General features: G+C 54.1%; 1 protein-coding gene across 1 annotated transcript in view; it reads right to left on the bottom strand.

The window, feature by feature from the left end:
* Window positions 1-19,065, bottom strand: part of FGD1 (FYVE, RhoGEF and PH domain containing 1) — a 35,343-nt gene extending 16,278 nt beyond the window's left edge. Inside the window, exons 1-5 of the mRNA XM_081221389.1 lie at window positions 18,677-19,065; window positions 2,482-2,655; window positions 2,000-2,177; window positions 1,436-1,874; window positions 60-149 (exon numbers count right to left, since the gene is read on the bottom strand). Coding sequence (XP_081077515.1) covers window positions 60-149; window positions 1,436-1,874; window positions 2,000-2,177; window positions 2,482-2,655; window positions 18,677-18,983 — 1,188 coding nt within the window. The 5' untranslated portion in view covers window positions 18,984-19,065. The remainder of the gene's footprint in view (window positions 1-59; window positions 150-1,435; window positions 1,875-1,999; window positions 2,178-2,481; window positions 2,656-18,676) is intronic.
* Window positions 19,066-20,172: the final 1,107 nt, after the last annotated feature.

Raw genomic sequence — 20,172 nt, 5'->3', positions numbered from 1 at the left:
CCTCCTTGGCACCCGCCTACCAGGTCCTGGTGCCCCGGCACCCCTGAGGGACCATTCACCTGATCCAGGAGGTGGAGCCTGGAAACATAGGCTTTCTCGGTTTGCAGGAGCTCGTTGGCAATGTGGAACACCTTCTGCTGCACAGTCAACTGGAGAGAGAAGAGGCAACTGCTGGTCCATCATCCTGTACCCTAATCTTCACCAACCCCCCAGAATTCTCAGATAGTGCAAATGCTACTCTAAGCCTAATGCCACCCCGAGATAACTCTACCTCCCATCCCTGAACCCATAAGCCCCACAGGTTCACCCCTAACTCCCCCGTGTTTTGTAAAGGTCACCCCTCAATTCTGATGCCGTGCACTCCTCATTCGGTCACTCATTCACCCAGCCATCTGCTCCCTCTATTCACTCAGCATAGTGTAGTGGTTAAGGTGTGGGCTGGAAAGTCAGACTTTCTGGGTTCAAATCCTAGCTCTGACATTTACTAGCCTGCATAAGTTGTATAAATGCTCTGTATTTAAGTCTCTTCATTTACATATACAGATAATAATAGGACCTAAGTCCATTTGTAATTGAGATAACAAAATGATTTAATATAAATAAAACATATTAGACTACGGATTAAGTAGACTATAAATGTTATTTATTTACCCACTCAGTTCACTGTCAGCAAAGGCTTACTGAGTACCTGGGGTGTGAGGAAAACCCAAAAGTATAAAAATGTATAAAACTCATTGCCTGTTGGCCCACTTGCCTGTTCACTGGACACATATTTGCTGAGTCCCAGACCTCGGCCCCCACATTTGAGCCGGGTTCTGGCGGAGCAGGTATTCTGGCTGCGACCTAATTAAGTGCAAGGATGCCTTTGGAAGCAGTGTTAGGCTGCTGGGGCACAGAAAGGGATTCCTGCTGCTGAGAGCCTTTGTCCCACAGCCTCAGGTTCCTAGGGGGCTCTAAGCTCTTGTGGCCCTCTGGAGGCCAGCTGTCTGGAAGTCTCTCTGGATGTGAGACTTTCCATTTTACAAATAAGGAAACTGAGGCTGTGGTGGGGCAGCAGAGACTTGCCCAATGTCACATAGCTACTGAATCTGGGGATTTTCCAGTTGGAACAGGACTTTAAAGATCCCCAACCATGATACCCATCTTCAAGATGGAAAAACTGAGGTCCAGCTAGTGGTTCTTGGATGAGGGTAGAACAATTTTCCTAGTGGGCATTTGGAACTGTGCATGGTCATTTTTGTATTTACAGTGATGGGGGGACAGTGCACAGGTCTGCTACTGATATTTAGTACCAGGAGACCAGGGAAGCCAAACATTCCAAGTGGAAACAACGCCCTGTTTCAAGAGATACTGAGCTGGGGGAAGAATCAAGTGTAAAAGCCAGGCTCCTGATTTCTCCACACAGTCCTGCCTCTCAGTGAACGTGGGTCAGTACCTCCACAGACTCTTGTCTCTCCATCGGGGGCACTGGGATTTCTCTGTCCTTCTCATCCTCCTCCTCGTCATCCTCCTCCTCCAGGTCACTATCAACCTCCTGGGAGCTGGGTCGGTGGGGGTCGGCCAAAGCAACAGGGACACTGGCCAGGGCAGGGAGCCCGGGGCAGAGGCTGTGGCTGGGGGGCCCATCATCACTGATGAAGCAGGTCTCCTCGCTGTTGGATGGTGAGCTGATGCTGTCAATACCGCTGTCCCGATTGGGCACCTTCTCGCCGTCCCGGGGCCCGGGAGCCAGCAGGAACAGGCAGCGGGAGGCCTCGCCCTCGGGGAGCTGGGGCACTGGTGGCTGCAGGGGTGGCTGTGGCAACATGGCTGGCTCTGCGGGACCTGGGCTGGGGCCAGGGGCTGGCCTATCCGAGGCGACAATCACAGGCTCTCTGAGGTGGGTGGTGGACACACATGAAGGCAGGGTATGAGCTTGACTGAGAGGCCTGTCTTACAACTGTCCTTTCTATCCCAGGCCCACCCTACCCCCACAGGGTCCCCTGGGGACCAGACTCACCTTTCAAATTTCTCAATCAGTGAGGATACTGCTGCAGAACTGAGGCTGGCCTCTGCCCTGGAGGCCAGGCCCTTGGCTACTCGGGGGTCTGCAGGCAGTGGGCGTGATGGCGGGGGTGGGATGGGCTCAGGTGGTGGGGGCATCCGGGGCATCTGCAGGTAGCTGGGCTTTGGGGGGACTAGAGAGATGGATGGGAAAAAGAGGGGAGATCCCAATGGGCTGAGTTTGGAGTTGGCTGTCATAGCCAGACCACAGGCCCCTCCACAAACCCCCAGTCTGTACCTTTGCCTGAGGTAGGCACAGAGCAGGCCTGAGGTGAGATGCCAGTGTGCACATGTTAGCCCCAGGTCACAGCCCTTTGCCCCTAGACCACAGTGCTTCCTGTCCTTCTAACAAGCCCTCTCCTCTCCCACTGGCCAACCTTTCCCCTCCTCTGTCCCCGCTCATGGGCCATTCCTCTGCCCCTCTCTGGACCCACTTACCCTGTGGCTTTGGGCCCGGTGCCCGCTTCAGTGGTGAAGGACGCTGGCTGGGGGTTTCAGTGGGGGGACCTGGGTCTGAGCGAAGTCGCTGGGGACCTTCTGGATGAGGCTCAAGGCTCTGGCCAGGGTCAAGGGACAAACTTTTAACCAGGATACGGTTTCCCTGGTGCAGCCCTGCAGAAAGGGAGAAACTGGGTGTGAAGCAACTGATTACCCCAAAGGAGACTGGGAAGTTGTATGTCTTAGCAGGTACCTGTGGTATCGGGCTTTCCTGAGCCCCTTTCCTGGCCACACTGCCTTTCTGGGAAGCCTTTACCCCAGCCATCAGACGGGGAGCCAGGCCCAGGGTTGTGGCTGGCTGTTTTCAGTAACAGACAAGAGTTCTTTGTGATTAGTACATTGATTTCTTGTATGTCAGCAGGCATTATTATTAGGGAGTTTAACCAGGCTGGGGGTGAGCACGAGCAGCCTATGGTTTGTGTACATGCTTGCACTCTTGTTTATTTAGCCACAGTGAGATGCTGAGCCTAAACCATTCTTCACCTTTTTTCTTAAGGTCCTGAGGATATCTGGACTTCCTTTTCTACGGTTTTATATAGCTGAAAATGATGAAATTATATTTCATGAACAAAAGTTTTGCTCCTTAAAATGCCAGCTTCTCACTAATCTGTACTATCCTCTATTTCCACACCTACACACACAAATACACAGCCAGCACCCAGAGTTCAGGTCACAGGAACAGCTTTAAACAGGCAAAAAAATTCAGAAAAGGGAGGTCTTTTTGCACTGTCCCTCTTCTTTCACTGTGGGCTCCCTACCTACCTTTGTCTTTGGGCCTGGGGGAGATGATGGTCACACTGGGGAGAGAAGGTTCAGTCTGGGAGGTGTGAGGGACACCCCCCCCCCCGCACCAAGGAATGGCATGTCCTAAGGGAAGGAGTGTGGCCTGGATGGGCAGGGAGCTGTGGTGGGTCTCAGATGATAGAGAAGAAGGGGACGGGGAAGAGTAGAGTAGAGAGGGCAAGCCCTGGATGGCAGTCTGAGGAGCTGGGTGACCATTCTGTGGGCAGAAGGGAGCCATGAAAAGCTGTTGTAGGGAAGGATGCAGGCAAACAGGTGTGAGGACGAGAGGGTGACTGGCAGCCAAGAGCCCCCAGAGCTCCCACCCACATATGGTGCCAGTTTTGCTGTGCCACAGCCACGTGGCCTCTCACAGCCACAGAGAGGCTGTTAACCTGTGTCACACAGTCTCATACATGACCAGTCACAAGTGGGCCCACTCAGTCACAGAGACACATGGGGTTATTTACACCGTTTCACTTAACTTTGGGGCCGCACAAATTCAAACATCCCACCACGTGCCATCACGCTTCTGAAAGCCTGGTCACACACAGTCACAAAGACCCACAGTCACAACTTCACATATTATCACACAGCCTCACGGTATCTCATGCACCGGCAAACGTGGCCATGCACAGTCACAAAGATGCAAGTCACACAGTGGCAAATCTACAATTTCACACACAGCCTCATACAACAATCACCCAACCACTTACCATCATATACCCACTTACATACTCTTCAAATATGGTTCCACTGAGTCACAAAGATATACAGTGCCATTTATGCTGTACCTCACAATTGCAGGGCCACAGGGTGTCATAAACACCAGGATATGGTGTTGCACGTTCACACACCTGCGAACGGTTCACACAGTGACAAGACTATAGCCACACAGGGTCATTATACCATGTCAGACACAACCTTGCACAGTGGCAAAACAGCACAAAGTCACATGCCACCATGTACCCAGAAACACAGACACACAATCACAGACACATGGCATAATTTACTATGTCATACTCATGAAACAAACATGTCCATGGAGTCCCTGGGTCTTAGGGGCTCAGGTATACACACCCACATGACACTTGCCTGGTGGTCTAAATAGTCACGGTTTCACATGCAGCCTCTGTTGCAAAAACATACAGCTACAACACAAAGATACCCTACCGGGTCACAGGCAGAAAGAGCAGCAGGGAATTTTAGCTCTCCCAGTCCTGGAGGGAAGGGAGTAGCCCAACCCACAGGGTTCCAGAAGCTTCCCAGGGTCTCTGACTCCATCCAGGCTACAATCCAGTCGCAGAGGCCCCAGGGACCTCAGGCCATGGTCCCCTCCCAGCCCTGAAGGAACAAGGTGCCCCAGGCCACAGGCTGAGGCCCCCACCCCCACTCTGTACCTGGCTTTGGGTGCAGTTTCCTTACTTCCTTTCCCACCCGAGCAGGCAGGGCCCTGGCTGGGAGGGAGAAGGTGCTCCTCTCAGCTCAGCTGGGCTGCTTACCCTGCCCTGCTCAGCACATCCTGGCCTGGTCCTGCCCTGCCTTCCCCCTGGGCTTGGGGTTGAGGGGGATGAATCACCTGGAGGGCGGCACATGCAGAGACATAGTGCGAGAGACAATATGGCTAGAGAAAGTGAGAGACACAGAGAGCAGCTGAAAGGACCAGAGATCCAGAGAGCAAAGCCAGGCACCCCACCGTGCAGAGACCCCTCTCAGGGTTACACACGTAGGTGCCAGGGTCCCAGGTGCCCCTTGTCTGCCTCCTTGGGCCTGGAGGCGCCCACCTGGCCCTGTCTCCACACCTCAAAGCAGGCAGGCCTCCCTGGGCAAGCCCTCCCACCCAGTCAGTACAGGGCAGTGGGGCCCCTAGTTGGGGCCTCTTCCTCTCTCCACTGCTTGTCCCAGGGATAGGGTGACCATGCCACCCTCTGTGGCCTTGCTCTGGCCCAGTCTCTGCTCCCTCCTCACCCACCTCACCTGGGGGCGCACAGATGGGCCTGCCCCTCCTTCCTCTCTGCCTCCTTGCAGGCAGCCATGCAGAATGGGATTCAAATATTCGGGGACACCCTGGATTCCCAGGTGAGAGGGGCAGGGACTGTCAGCCCAGTTTCTAATGAAGAGATGAAGGCAGCGAGAGGGGCAGTGACTTGCCCGAGGTCACACAGCAAGTCAGTGACAGACTTGTAGCAGACTGATCTGAGACTGGACTTCTTAACCCTGCTCTCCAAGAGGAAGCTCGGAAAGAGGGGAATCTAGAGGGGCAGAGGTGCGCGTCAGTGCTTCCGAAAGTCATGAGCTAGTGCGGCTAGTAAGAGCAACACCCGCAAGCCTGCCCACAGATTATGACAACAGGGCTTCAGTTCAGGAGCCTAGGCCTGGCCAAGAACCAGGCAGGGCTCCACTGAGGGAAGAAGATTCAAGATCCATCTCTCTCCTATTGCAGGGCTCCCCCTCCCTGTCCCTCTGCCTACATTTCCCTGTTTCCTCCTACGTTTCCCCTTAGTGGCACCCTTGGCCCCAGGTCTTGCTCCCTTCGGGTGGCTAGATGGACCTCCAGCTCAGGTAATGCCACTTATCTGCGCAAGAACCTTCCATGACTCCCCATTGCCCATGGGGAAAATAGAAGCTTCCCAGCTGGTTCTCTATGGCCCCTCAAGACCCTGCTGAACTCCCTGGCTTCCTTCAGCTTAGTTTAGTCGCCCCAATATTTCTGAGCTCTGCTCTGAGCCTGGTAGATTCTGTGCTGGGGGAGTTGAAAATCCTATCTCTGCCCTCAGGGAACTCCGAAGGGAGGTCCTTCCCCTCCCCTAGATACCACAGCCCTTCCCACTTCCCCATCCCATCCGCACCCCCCTTAAGTCCTGCATTGATTTTCTCCAGTCCATTTGTTTTTACATTTAATTTAATTTTTTTTGGCCAAGCTGCTCCGCATGTGGGATCTTAGTTCCCCGACCAGGGATGGAACTTGCGCCCCTGGCAGTGGAAGTGTGGAGTCTTAACCACTGGACCACCAGCGAAGTCCTCCAGTCCATTTTTTATGGTTGATAATCCACAACATTCTCTCTTACACATGCACGCACATCCACACTCACACCCACACACCTGACAAGGTCTTCCACCAGCACTGCCCCCTTGACCACTGGCACTAGAACAGAGGCCACAAAGGGCATCCCCCTCCCCCACCACGAAAGTCACACCACCAAATGCTTCCAATGCAGGGGGCACGGGTTCGATCCCTGGTCTGGGGTGGGGGGGTGGAGAAAACCGCAAAGACCTGGTGAAAACCACAAAGCTGCTCACACGTCCACATGCAACACGCTTGGCACAGGGTGTGCACACACAGCCATACTCAGGCGTCTCTTGTCACTGATGGGAAACACGTCCTGGGCACCCCAGGATGCCTGGGTGTGGCCCTGGCTCTGCTGTGGGCGTGGGGTGTGCCCTCCGACAGGCCCCTCAGCAGGCCAAAGGGCAATCTTGATCCTGACCCTGAGGGAGCTCACAGTCTCAAAGACAAGAAACTCTCATTCAGGAAAAGCTAAGTGCGGCTCAGGAAGTGCAAGGGGGTCAGCCTGTCGGGACTGGGGAAGCTCAGGGGAGGGAGAGGCCAGGGACAGGATGGCCAGATAAAATACAGGATGCTCAGTTATGTTTGACTTTCAGATAAGCAATGAATAATTTCTTAGTATAAGCATGCCTCATGCATACTAAAAATGTATTATGCTATACTAAAATTTTTTTGTTGTACATCTGAAATTCAAATCTAACTGTACTTTTTTTGGGGTGAACTCCAGAAGCCCTCGTCAAGAAGGGATTCTAGTGAATGAGGTGGAGCCAGGCCTCTGAGGTGGCACCAGGCAAGCTGTGGGCTCTACCCAATTTCCCTGCAATGGGCACCTGAATGCTTATGACAGAGACATTATTTCAGGGATCACCTTGAATCTGGTCTTATTTATTAAAAAAACAAAGTCAATAATTAAAAACCTGTGGTACTTGACCATTCCAAAGAAGGGTGGCATGATCACACTCGCTGACCAGACTGCATGGGTTAAGGTGTTGTGAAGCCTTCACTAGGAACATCTGGCTCAGGAGTAACACAGACCTCAGTTAAATTCCAACACCCTCACTTACTAGCTGTGTGACCCTAGGGAAGCCTCTCCATCTATCTGAGCCTCAGTTTCCTTGTGTGGAAAATAGGATAATAATCACAGCTCCCTGGTTTTGAGGAGTCCATGAGACAAAGAAGGGAAAGAGCATAGTGCTCCCCCACCCACAGAGCAATGTGGCTTGAACCTGAAGCCAACAGAACCGCACATCCACAAAGACACAAAACTACACACACAGATACATAAACCCACAGACCACAGGCTGCAACCCAACACAAAGCTACCAACACAGTGAGAAACGTGTGCAAACCCAGCCAGAGATGGACACAGAATCCAGCCCCATTCTCCTTGGCAGCTTCTCAGATCAGGGCGGGATTCCTACTAGAGGCAGAATGGCAGAGAAAAGACAATGGTACCCCATCCCCCATTCAAATTCAGTTCAAATATAGAAACCAAACAAAACCATAAAATAAGTGTCAAGAAGTATAAAAGAGTTTGGAATTTTCCCATGACAACTTACCGTTAGTGAAATAGCAAACTCATTCCAAAAATTGTTTCTGGTAGCTTCATGCCCCTGTTTGGCAGGTGCCCTGAGCATGTGCTTCTGGGCTTACTGGCTGAGTAGGTCTACCGTCTAGCTGAGTTTGAGGACAATGACTTTACCACTGGAACTGGACCCTTACCTCTTTCCGAGAATTTCAGCTCCCAGCTCTCCCCATCCCTGGCCAGCAGCACCCCCTCTCCCTTCTCCCAGCTTTAGCCTGGGCTTAATCTCAAGACAGCTAATAGGACCCCAGACTGGACCTCAGCCATTAACGCTCTGGTGATGTGGGGAATCGCTTCACAACTCTGGACCCCGATTTCCCCCATCTGCAAAATGGGGAGAATATGTGTGTGCTTCTCATTGTGAAGAACCGGTGAGATGCTACTGTGGGCAGAAGCCAGCCCTAGCACTCAGGCCTCCTGACCCCCAGTGCATGGTTCTCCCAGCAGCCCTCAGCCTCCAGGCTGAGAGGTAGGCCCCTGGGACAGTTGAATTCCTGGGGGTGGGGTGGGGTGGGGAAAGGGAGCAGAGGGAGTGGAGAAGAAAGAACAGCAAATAAGAAAGTGTCCTTGGGGCAGCCAGCTCCGTGGGGGGGGCGGGGGGAGGGAAGCGGAGTCCCTTGGCTTGAGAAAAAAAGCAGAGGATAAAGGTGCCCCACCTCTTCCCACCTGCCCCTTGAATGTGAGGTCCAGCCCAGCTGCCCTGCTCCACCTCTGCAGCCAAACTTGCTTGGCCTGGCAGATGTTCTTTCTGAAAATTTAAACACAAAGCTCTGTCAAGTATGAGAAGCGCAGGGGGAGCTGTCTATAGGAACCCTGTGGCTAGCCCGAAGATCCCTTCCTTGAGGTGGACTGGTCTTGTGAACATAAGGACTGCAGAAAAATGGAGGCACCTTTTGCAGAGTGAAGGCATTTTTGGAAAGTGGGAGCCATTCTGGCAAGTAAGGAGCTTCCTAGAGTGTTCCCTCTTGAAAACTGGAGAAACTTTCTGGAAAATGAAGGTCTTTTTGATAAAAAGAAGGCTCCTTCTGCAAAGGGAAGACGTTTCTGCAATATGGAGGCGCTTTCTTCAAAGTGGAGGGACATTCTGTAAAGTGAGGAGAGTTCTATAAAGACGCTTTTGTAAAATGGATGATGTCTGTACATGAAGGACTCTTTGACAAAATACAAGAGTGTTCTGTAAAACGGAGGACCTCTTTTGTAAAATGAGGCTCCTCTGTAAAGTGAAGAACGTTTCTGTGAAGTGTGGACCCTTGTGTAAAGTGAGGGCCTTTTTGTAAAATGGGACAGTATAATGCAATAGGGGATGGTGAAGACGGGGGTAAACTGGAGAGCACATGCCTCACTTAAAGTAGGGATGGCAGCTTCTCCCCTCTATCTAATTGTCACCTTGCAGTAATGGGGGCCCTGCATCTTCAGGTCTTCCAGTATTTCAAGAGAATTAGAAATCCAGACTTTTATGTGAAATCCCCTAATTTTAAAAACAGTGAGTAGGCCAAATGAAACCTGTGAGTCAAATTAAACTTGTGGGCCACCCGTTTGCAATACCTGAGCTAGATGGTCCTTAAGGTCCCTTCCACCTCTGCCATTTACCTCCTGCTCTATCTGATGTGCTCTGGCCCTAGGGCGGCAGCTTTGGAGTCCCTCCTCTACCCCCTGGAAGGGCCCAGTCTCTTCTGGGCCTGAGCACCCTCAGGGAGCTGGCTCATGCAATACTTGTCAGCAGTTCCGTGAACTGGAATCTGCCTTTCGTTCTGTCTGGTCTTCTGCCTTGTGCAGGATGCCTGGTGAAAAAAGCAGGAGACTGCAAGAACTTTTAGAACTGTCTGGAACTCAAGGTGTTCAGTTTTTTGTGGAGGATATAAGGTATGAGGATTCAACTGTTTGTTGAGCTCCTACGCTGCACCAGGCATTTTGTTGATGCTTTCCTGCAGGGCATCCTCCTAACAACCCTGTATGCTATTAGCTCCATTTTACAGATGAGGAAACTGAGGCACAGAGAAACAAAATAACTTGCCTGAGGATACACAGCTAGGAGGCTGAACTGAGACTGGATCCCAAGTGTGTCTGTGTCCAGAGTCACAGAGCACATCCTCAGTCAATGTTTGCTGAATTGCGAAAGACATCACATTGGGGGCGGTTGGGGGGAGGTCAGAGAACATTCTAAAGGAAATGGCTTTTGAGTTTGGCCATCCAGGTTGTGTTTTTTTTAGGTGTAGATAGACTGGGCACAGTCCTGCAGGCAAGGGAAGAAAAGTGAGCAAAGGTGTGGATACTAGGGGTGGGGAGGTGAAGAGTGTGTTTGAAGGGCACAGTGACCAGAGTCTTGGGTTTGTAAGAACAGGAGGAAGGGGCAGAAAAAGCCAAAAGACAGGCAGGCACCCTCCTTCTCCACCAACCACTACCACCAAGATACAGACCCATAGGGGCCATGCAGAGGCAGGCACTGGCACAGAAACACACACACACACAGAGTCTACATACAGAGACCCACACGCAAAAACATCTGGAAATGCCCCAGGGGCTTAGAGCCAAGGTGTCATAACACAGGAACACATAACATATACAGACCCGAAGACACACATAGACACACATGGATATATAATGACACACACTCAAACATACACATGGATATACAGAAACAAGAACATTAAGATATACACAAAACAGACCCATGGGGACAAAGACAGCGAGGCAGCCAGGCACATGTGCACGCATGCGCACGTACACACACACACACACACACACAGCCACATGGGAGCACAGACAGCCCATCTCTCTTCCAGTTGCTTGATTGCTGTGAGGGCCTGGCCACCTCCTCCCAGCATCTCTGGACCTGAGGCCAGAGAAGGCTGGGGGTGGTAGCTCCACCCCCAGGGAGGGGCTGGGGACTTCAGAGGACAGGAAGGGAAGGGAGTGGAGCTGCAGCTGGGAGCACTGGGGGCAGTAATTACCCAGTGCTGGGGCTGCCACGCTGGCTGTGATTTCCCTCCCCTTGAGGACAAAGCCGCTAGGGGATGGCCCCTCTGACCCCTGCTGTGTGTGACCCCAGAGCCCCCAACACCCACCCCTCTCCCCTCCCCCCTCCCCCCCACCGAGGCCTGGTCAAAACTGAGAGTTGGCAACACAGAAAGATCACGACGGAAAAGGACCGAGAGAGACTGGGACAAAAACAAGGAGGAAGAAGACAGGAAAACTACAGAGACCCAGAAAATCGGACAGCTAGAGAGGGAGACAGGAAAAAATGGGCGGGGGCGAGTCAGAAGGGAGACAGGGACAGTGAGGGATGCAGGCCCAAAGAGGCAAAGGGGACAAAAAGAGCAGACCAGGGCCACTTGTTGAACATGGCTACAATGTGCCACGCCGAGTACTCTGCGCTACCTGTGGCATTTAATCCTAACAACCCTAGGAGGTGGGGATGCTAACCCCACCTTGTAGATGAGAAAACCGAGGCTCAGAGGGTTGAGGTGATTCACTCAGGATCACATGAAACTAGAAAGTGGCAGAGCTGGGTCTGGGGGGCTCTCACCACTGCCTGCCCCTGACAGGGACATGGGGCCCAAACAGAGATCCCCTGAAGGAATTCTCCGGAGACAGAAGCTGTCTGGGAGATCTGGAGACTTGGAGCCCCTAAGAGACGCAGAGTGAAAGAGCCCAGCACCTTCCCTGCCCCCTCCCCTGCGCCCCGGGTGGGGGAGGGGGGGCCGCAGCTACACCTGGAACGCATTAGGCTGGGAGGCCCCGCCTGGGGAGCAGGGAAGAAGCTGGAGGGGGGGGCAGAGAAGGTGAAGGTGAAGTTGAAGGCAGCGGCGTGGGCGGCAGAGAGGGCCTAGCAGGCCCAGGCAGAAAGGCTTCTACGCCAGCTTCAGCTCCTTGGGGCCAGCGCTGCCAGTCCTGCCTTTCCCGCTTTCTACAGGCGCCTTCCCTCCCTGACTTAACCCCTTCTCTGCACGGGCCACGGGGAGGTGCTGCGGAGGGCTGAAAGCCTCCAGCAATGGGAAGAGCCTTCAGTTCCCTCTCTGGGCCTCAGCCACACACCTGTGCCCCTCACCCTCCTGTCCTTAGTCTGGGGCCCAGATGGACACAGTTGACGCCTACTGGGCACTGCCCCTTTTTCAGGCTCCTCAGACTCAGTGCAACTTAAAACCCAGCTCTATCCCAGCCCCTAGTGGCTCTTCCTCCTGTTTCCCCACCCCAGGAATGGCACCTCCAGCCACCCAGTTCCCTAAGCCAGAGGCTGGGCTTTCTCCACGACTCCCCCTGCTCCCTTAACTCACATGTCCAGCCAGACCCCAAGTCCTACAGACTCAACTTCTTAGGAGGGCAGGAATCCACAGACTATTTTTCCCACTCCAGCCTCCTAACGGGTCTCCCTCCCATCCTCAGGGCCCTCTACAAGGTATTCTCCACACCACAACCCGGTTATGAAAACAATCCTCTTCAATTTCTGTAGCCCGGTGAAGGGCTCCCCTCGCCTCGGGGGTAAACTCCAAACTCCTGAGCATAGGGACAAGTAAGGCCCAGCTTGAAAACACTTCCCCACCCCCACCCCCACCCCTACCCCCACCCTCCAGCCACAAAGGCCTCTTGTCTGTTCCTCGAAAGTGCTCTCCTCTGCCTGGGGCTTTCGCACATGTCATTCTCGTGGGCCTGAACAGCTTTCCTGCTTCTCCTTACCTCTGGACTATTTATCCGTGGGATCTCAGCTCAAGTGTCCTCTTTTCCCTGCCTGCCCCCTCTTCATCTGTTCCTTCAGCATCTGTGCTTGGAATGACCTGTCATGTATGTCTTCCCTGCTAGAAAGGAGCTCCATGAGGACAGGGACTGAGCCTGCCTTTTGTTGCCCACCCAGCAATTCACACAGGGCCAAGCACAAAGTAGGTACTCAATAAACATTTGTTAAGTGAAGAAATGTCCTCCTTCTTCCCCTCTTGCACTCTCCCTTATCTGCTCACCAAGTACTTATGGATGCCCTACTATATGCCAGACAAATGCGATGAACAGGGCCTTGATGTTACAAATGGGGAAACGAAGGCCTTGAGGTGGGAAGGGAAGCCTGAGGGCACAGTGAACCAAGGGCAGAGTCAGGAGTGCAGAGGTGCCTTCTGCTATTGCCCTCATCCTTGTCTTCAGCCCTCTGTGCTTTGAGGTACCTTTTGGAGGTGTGATGCCTTCCAGGTCCAAGGAACTGGGTACTGGAGCCTGGAGAGGCTGGACTCACTGCTCCAAGGATGTCTGCTCTCTCCAGATGAGGGCACTTAACACTTCTGGGCTGGGCAACGGCAGAGTGCACTTCCTGTCCTCATTCCAGACAGGTCCTAGCCCCACCCAGCCAGCGTCTGGCCAGCTCCACATCTGCCTAAGGCATTTAGCTAACTGGTCCCCAGAATACCATGGTTGGCATCTGTCTGGAGCACTGGTAGCTGCCGCTCACTCTTGAAGGAGCAAGTAGCTCCAGCCCGGCTGTCCCCTAGGGGCAGAGGCACGTGAAAGGGCCGAGGAATGGGGATGCCAACCATCTGCAGCTGGAAACTTCAATTCTTTTAGTCCTGTCTGGAGAAGTCCTTATTGCAGCTACCCAGTCTTTACACTTTGTTGTGTTTGTTTGGGAGGCCCCAGCTGACTAGAAACCAAATCTGGGTCTTTTCCCAGACACTCCCCTGGAATCTCAAACTGCTGCTCTCCAAAAATCACCAGCAGAGCCCACCACCCCCTCCTGTCATGAGTCCCCTCTTCTCCTTTCCATGAGCAACCTCCCTCTATGGCCTCTCAGGATGCCCTCAACAGGGAAAACACGGAAGGAGCCACAGGAATTTACTTCACCAATGTTTGATTTGCTTTTCAGGAGTACTCCCTCCGTTCTTTGCAGCAGCCACTACCCTGGGTATATGTGAAATGGGTCTCAGCTTTATGCAAATATACTTTAAAAACTGCTCTTCCCCCCACCCCACCCCCAAATGACATTTCTAAGGCAAAGTTTGGGTGACTCTGCTGACCTCACTATCTATGTCTTCAAGGATGGGACTGGGGCTTCCCTGGTGGTGCAGTGGTTAAGAATCCACCTGCCAATGCAGGGGACACGGGTTCGAGCCCTGGTCCAGGAAGATCCCACATGCCGCAGAGCAACTGAACCGGTGAGCCACAACTACTGAGCCTGCACTCTAGAGCCCGCGAGCCACAACTACTGAGCCGGCGAGCCACAACTCCTGAAGCCCACGCGCCCTAGAGCCCATGCTCTGCAACAAGAGAAGCCAGAGCAGCGAGAAGCCTGCGCACCACACGAAGAGTAGCCCCCACTCGCCACCCGGATGTCCCCCCAGGCCTCTCAAATGCAACAGGTTTCAAACGTACATCAGTATCTCCCCCCAAACCTGCTCCTTCTCTTGCAAGCAGGTGGCCCCACCAGCACCCACCAGGTCACCGTAGTTGGTTTCAGAAAACAACCCAGACTCATCCTGGACTTTTCCTTCTTCCTCGGCCTCTACGTCCAAGACACCACCAAGATCTGTCCACGTTAGCACCAAAATCTCTCTCAGACCTTACCTTCCTCACCTACCATCACTCTAACCCAAGCTACTATCACCTTTTGCTGGGATGACTGCGACCCCTACCTGCCGGTCTCTGACTCCACTCTTGTGCCCCTACCATCCACTCTGCACATACAGCCGTGGGGATTTCTCAAATACCCATACCTGAGCACATCATTCCCCTTCAAAGGTTCCCCTTTGCCCTCAGGATCAAGTCCTTTCGCCAGCCTTATCTCTCTACTTCTCCCAATACCAGCCCCCGTCTGAGGATGCCTCATGTCTCAGTGCCTTTGCTCCCACTGAACTTCCTACCTGAACTGCTCTCTGTGTTCCTCCTAGCTCTGCAAACCTTGCTGGCACCCCTCTAGAGCCCTTCCTTTGGGCCAGGCCCTGTGCTGGGCGCTGCTGATGCCAGCGTTTCCTCTGCCTAGAGTCCCAGAACTGTAACGGGCTTCCAGCTTAAATTGCCAAATGGCAGCCATACATAAGAGCTAGGCATAAAGGGTAAACTGAGGCTGCCAGTGTTTGTGCGTATGTGGGTGAGAGGTTGACTCACTCCCTTTAGCTTAGATCCCAGGCCTCCCTTCAGGGTTGGGAGTTATGGTGGGAGGCCCACACAAGGCCCTGGGGAGAGGGCCTCAGAGTGGAGGCTGATGTGGTATCCTAATGATGCTGACTCACTGGAGGACCACAGCTTAAACTGCCTCTCAGAGTCTCCACTGTCCCAGCTCAAGGATGGTTCCCACTCTAGGCTATACATCAGAATCACCTGAGGAGCTTTCAAAATAGATTCCCGGGTTGCAACCCTAAGATCCTGGAGCTTTGAGGTAGAGTCTGGGAATCACATTTATTTTTTCAAAATCAACAAGGGGGATTCTGATGTTCATCCAGTATAGGAAACCCAGAACCAGACGGTGACTAGGGGTCTTTCCAGCTCCAATTCTTACTCTTAGAGTGTCAGATGATGGCCCAGGCTCCAAATCAGAAGGAGCCAGCCCCTCTTGCTGCCCCCCCTCAACAGGCTGAGTCCTTCCACTACCCACAAAAAGGCTTTAACACCAGGTGCAACTCCTTTGACTGAGCTAGGGTCAAGTCCCAAGCTACCCCCCAATCAGCATCTGGAAAGATATTCCCAAAGCTGAGGAAGAGGGCAGGGCTCCCCCCAAATCTCTATGAGCAAACCTACACTTGGGAACTCCTTTCTGACTCTCTCAAAGCCCTCTCTGGTATCTCAGAGAAGTTTAGTTATCTCAGTAACCCAATAAGGCCTTAGGTTTTATCAAACTGGGAAATGGGCATAAAAACAATCAACCAACCCCGCACTAGGAATCAGGGTAACTAAAAGAGAAAGCACTTTGAAGCAATTCAAATCTTTCACATGGATAAGATACATTATTTTAAAAACCATCCCCCCCACCAGGATGGGCCACTGCCCCTAAGGATGGTGATTCTATAAAGGCCTCAGCAGTCTGAGGGAGGAAGCGGGGAGGCACACGGAAATCTTAACATGTGGACTAAAATGTTTCAGCCCTTTAATTGACGCTCTCTCTCTCTCACACTCACACACTCACACACACACACACACACACACCCTACAACTACCAACCCTGCCCTCTTTGGGCCAATTATAGGCAAGTCCTGTGGAGAGAGAAGCAAGTCACTTGTGCCTACCCCTGGGCTGGCTGGGCAGTGGGGGTGGCGGGCTCTCACGCCCCATGCTGCTGTGAATCACATGGCCCAGCACTTGTCTTGCCAGGGCCTGAGTAATTCCTCCGCCTCTTCTTCAGAAGGTTTTTCTCTTATTTTTTTTTAAATTTTATTTCATTCTGCAGGCTTTGCAACCAGTATCTCATAGACTTCTCATGGCATTCTCTAGATGAGGAAATTGAGGCTCAGAGAAGGGAAGTCACTCACCCGGGGTTCCACAGTGAGTCAGTTAGGAATGGTTGGATGGGAGGCCAGGTCCTTCCCTGACACCCTTCTTATTCCCACTCCTCAACTTGAAGTGAAAGAAAGAAAAAGACACCCACCAATTAGAGAGGCAGGGACTTCATTGGGAAAACGGATCGTAGGAACTTTGTGCTGCTTTTTGCGGGGAGGAGGGGAGTGGTTCAGGATGGGTATTTTGATTGTAATTTGGAAGGACTGATGGAGTAGAAAGAATCACTGCTGTGTATTGATCAGAGGCCAGAGACCAGGGGCCTAGGTGCTGCCCAGCTACTGACTCCCATACCAAGAGTATCTGGAGGGCAGGAGCTCAGTTGTCCTTCTCTTAGACAACGGTTACTGAGGGCCTACTATGTGGTCCCTTCGTATCTGTTCAGGCATTTGTTCAAGGATTTATTGAGCACCTACTGTGTGCTAGGCACTATGCTAGTTGCTGGGGATACAACAGTGAACAAAACAGATATAATCCCCTTGCCCTCACGGTGTTCACATTCTAGTTGAGGAAGACAGGCAATAAATAAGTAGACACATAGAATCAGATAACTGCATATGTACTAAGCGCAAGGATGGAAGTGCACTGGCAATTTTGATGGAGACCCACAAGGGCCCCTACCTAAAGGTCTCTCAGAGGAGGTGACATCTGAGCTGAGACCTGAAAGATAAGAAACAAGCCAGGTAGAGAGCAGGGGGAAGAGCTGCCAGGCAGAGGGAAAAGCAGATGCAAAAGCCCTGAGGTGGGAGTGCTTGTGGCATGTTTTGGGATCTGAAAGAAGGTGCTGCAGTAAAGTGGGTGAGTAACCTGCTCCACACAGTGTCTGTCAAGGGGAGTTTGGAAAGTCAGCAAGAGCAACATGCAGGGTAGGGCGTTAAAGGCCTGTTGTCAGCTGGTTATCTCCAGCCCACACTGAGGGAGCCCCTGAGAACTCCCAGAGGTTCCACAACTAGCCCAAGGTCACAAGAGCAGCAAGGGGCACATGTTGCCCATACTTTTATGCTTTACTAATGCTACCTGGTACTGGGCCACAGTCCCCCCAAACCTGAGAAGCCTGGGATGTGGGCCCTGGGAGGTCCCAGAGGCTCAACAGCTACTTCAAGTGTTGCCCAGTGGAAGGTACTGCTCTTCCTCCATGGCTTCCGGGCTCAGGTCCACATGGGATGTTCCCAGACGGGGGAGGCCCTGCTGGACTCCTCAGACACTCAGTTCTGTGCAGGGAAAAGGTCTCTCCAGGCCGTGATCTGTGGCCCCAGCCTGAACTAGAGCTGCTCCACCTCTGCAAATCCAAGTTCAAGCATCCTGGCTTCGCCTCACAAACAACCTTATAGCCCTGCACCTCTGCAGCTCTGCTACAACTGGCTTCTGCCTCCCCCATCACCACCTTTCTGCTGTCTCCCTACCTACCAGCCCCTCCAGCCCTTCCCTCCAACTTGACCCCCATGGCCCACCTCTTCCACCTTTCTCTCTCATCAGCACCTTCTACTCCCTCCTTCCCTTGTCCTCCTGCCACATACACCTGGCAAAACCCCAACCTTGGATCAATCTACCATCCCTCTTTTTTTTTTTTTTCCACTCATACTCCAGAGCTGCTGAACAGTACAGGAGAAAATCACATAAGCAGAAGGCTTGGCTTTACTTTCATGGTCTCCAACCTCCGTTTGGGAAGCAGAAAGACCATAGACTTTGGACTCAAATAGATCTGGTTTGGAATCCTGTCTCTATACTAGCTGTGTGACCTTGGGCAAGTTACTTAATTTCTTTGAGTCTCAGTTTCCTCCCGTACAAAATGGGTCTAATGATACTTACTTCACAGGAGGCTCCTGAAGATGAAATGAAAACCCATGTAAAGCACCCAGTGCCTGGCAAAATGTAGGCGCTTGGCAAATGGGAGACTCATTCTTTTCTCCCATTCCCCCAAACAAACCCCCCTTACTGCCTTGCAATCCAGCCCCTTTTTCTTACAGTGCTCCCTCTCCCATTAGCCTCAGCAGATAGAAGAGGAGGGTCGGAAGGGTTGAGGGGGCACAGAGGACAGAGAGGAGGCGGGAGGGGTGGGGGTGGACAGGGGTTGAAAGAATTAGACGAAGGCCGAGGAGCGAGGGAAGGGGTTGCGGGTTGAGAGGAGACGAAGGGCTGGGGTGAGCGGGCCGGCCCAGAGGTGGGGCTTAAAGGGCCCGAGAACAAGAACCCGCTCCCAGGCCCATGGCTCGGGCTCCCATGCTTTCTCGATCACTCACCAGGCCGGGGTTGCGAGCCCTCCAGGTGGTAGGAGAAGCGCAGGGCCCGGTGGTGCTGTGGACTGGGGCCGCAGGGCAAGACCCGGGGGCCTGGAGCGACGCCCAGACTGGCGTCCGAGGGTCCGGCAAACTGGGGATCCAAGAGGCTTCCGAGAGCCGAGCCTGATCCCCTGGGCACCGGCAGTCCAGGCTCCGAGGTTCCAGGGTCCGAGTCGGCATAGGCCGGTGGCGCGGCGCTGGGGGAGTTCGCGGTTGGGTGTTCGGGCTCGGAAGGCCCGGCGCCCCCCGGGGCTCGGTGGCCGTGCATGGTCCGGGCCTGGGCGCGGGGCCCGGGCTCCCCGCTTGGCTCCAGCTCCTGGGGCGTAGGCGCGGGCGGAGGAGGCCCGGCGCCCGGCGGAGCAGCGGCCTCAGGCTCGGGGGGCGGGGCTGCGGGCTCAGCCCCACTGCGGAGACTCGAGCCCCGGGCCCGGGCCCGGGCCAGCAGCCGTGGCAGCGGTGGCAGTACCAGCAGCAGCCGCGGCCACCGCCGCTGCGGTGCCAGGCATCGCCGGCCCGGGCCCCGCGCGGGGAATGGGCTCGGCGGGGCCGGGGGCCCGCTGGGGAGCGCTGTCTATGCGGCAGCGGCTGCGTGAGGGTCGGGGGGTAGCGCTCGGCGCGGGCTCTCTCGTGAGCGTTGAGCCACTTCCGTGGCCCCGGGGCGAGCGGCCGGTCTGTTCCGAGTGCGTGTTCTCTTCTTTCTCCCCAGATGGGAATCGATCTGGGCTCTCCTGGCTGGTCGGAAAAGGTTCTTCCTCCCGCCGCAGCGGAGGCTGGGGGGCGGAGGGGAGGAGAGGAGAGGGAAGGGGAGGGAGGGAGGGAGGAGAGGATGGCGGTGGCGGGGGGCGCGCGTGTGCGCCGCGCGCTCGGGCTGGGGGTTTCCCCCTCAGCCAATGCCTCCCGACGATGCTCCAGCGGCGGGGGCAGGGGAACAGCCTGGGCCCGGCTCCGCCGTCCTCCCCAGCCTCGGCCTGGGTCTCCGCGGCGGCGGGCGGGAAGGAGCCCGGGGAAGGGGGGTGGGGAGGCGGGAGCAGTCGCTGAGGCAGCCGCAGCCACAGCGGCGCTGGGACCCAGTTGCCCGGGTCCCGCCCCCTCGCCCGGGATTTGCGCCTGGCCACGCCTCCTCACTTCGGCCGGCCTCAATTCTCGCTGCGACCGCCTTCAAGGCACTTCTTCTTCTTAAAAATTCCCCCTCAGCCTGTCCTCCCCATCTCCCCCTGGTCCCGCACAATCAAGTCTACGGGCTCAAACCCCCAAATCTGCCTTTCTGTCACATCTCAGTTCTGCCTCCCTCTGCTCATCGTTCAATCTCCTTTCCAGCAACCTTTCCACATGTTCCAGAGTTTACCTAGGGCTTGGCTCATAGGGGACTTGCCTTTGATACTCTTCACGCAGCTCAAACCAGACCTCATGGTTCTTTACTTCGCCACTCTTTGGCCAATAGCCTCAGTTCCCAGGAT

The sequence above is a fragment of the Mesoplodon bidens genome (genome assembly GCF_964165515.1).
Source record: "Mesoplodon bidens genome assembly, chromosome: X".
NCBI lineage: Eukaryota > Metazoa > Chordata > Mammalia > Artiodactyla > Ziphiidae > Mesoplodon > Mesoplodon bidens.
Note: the sequence above shows the minus strand (reverse complement) of the source record. Positions and strands in the feature narration are given on the sequence as shown.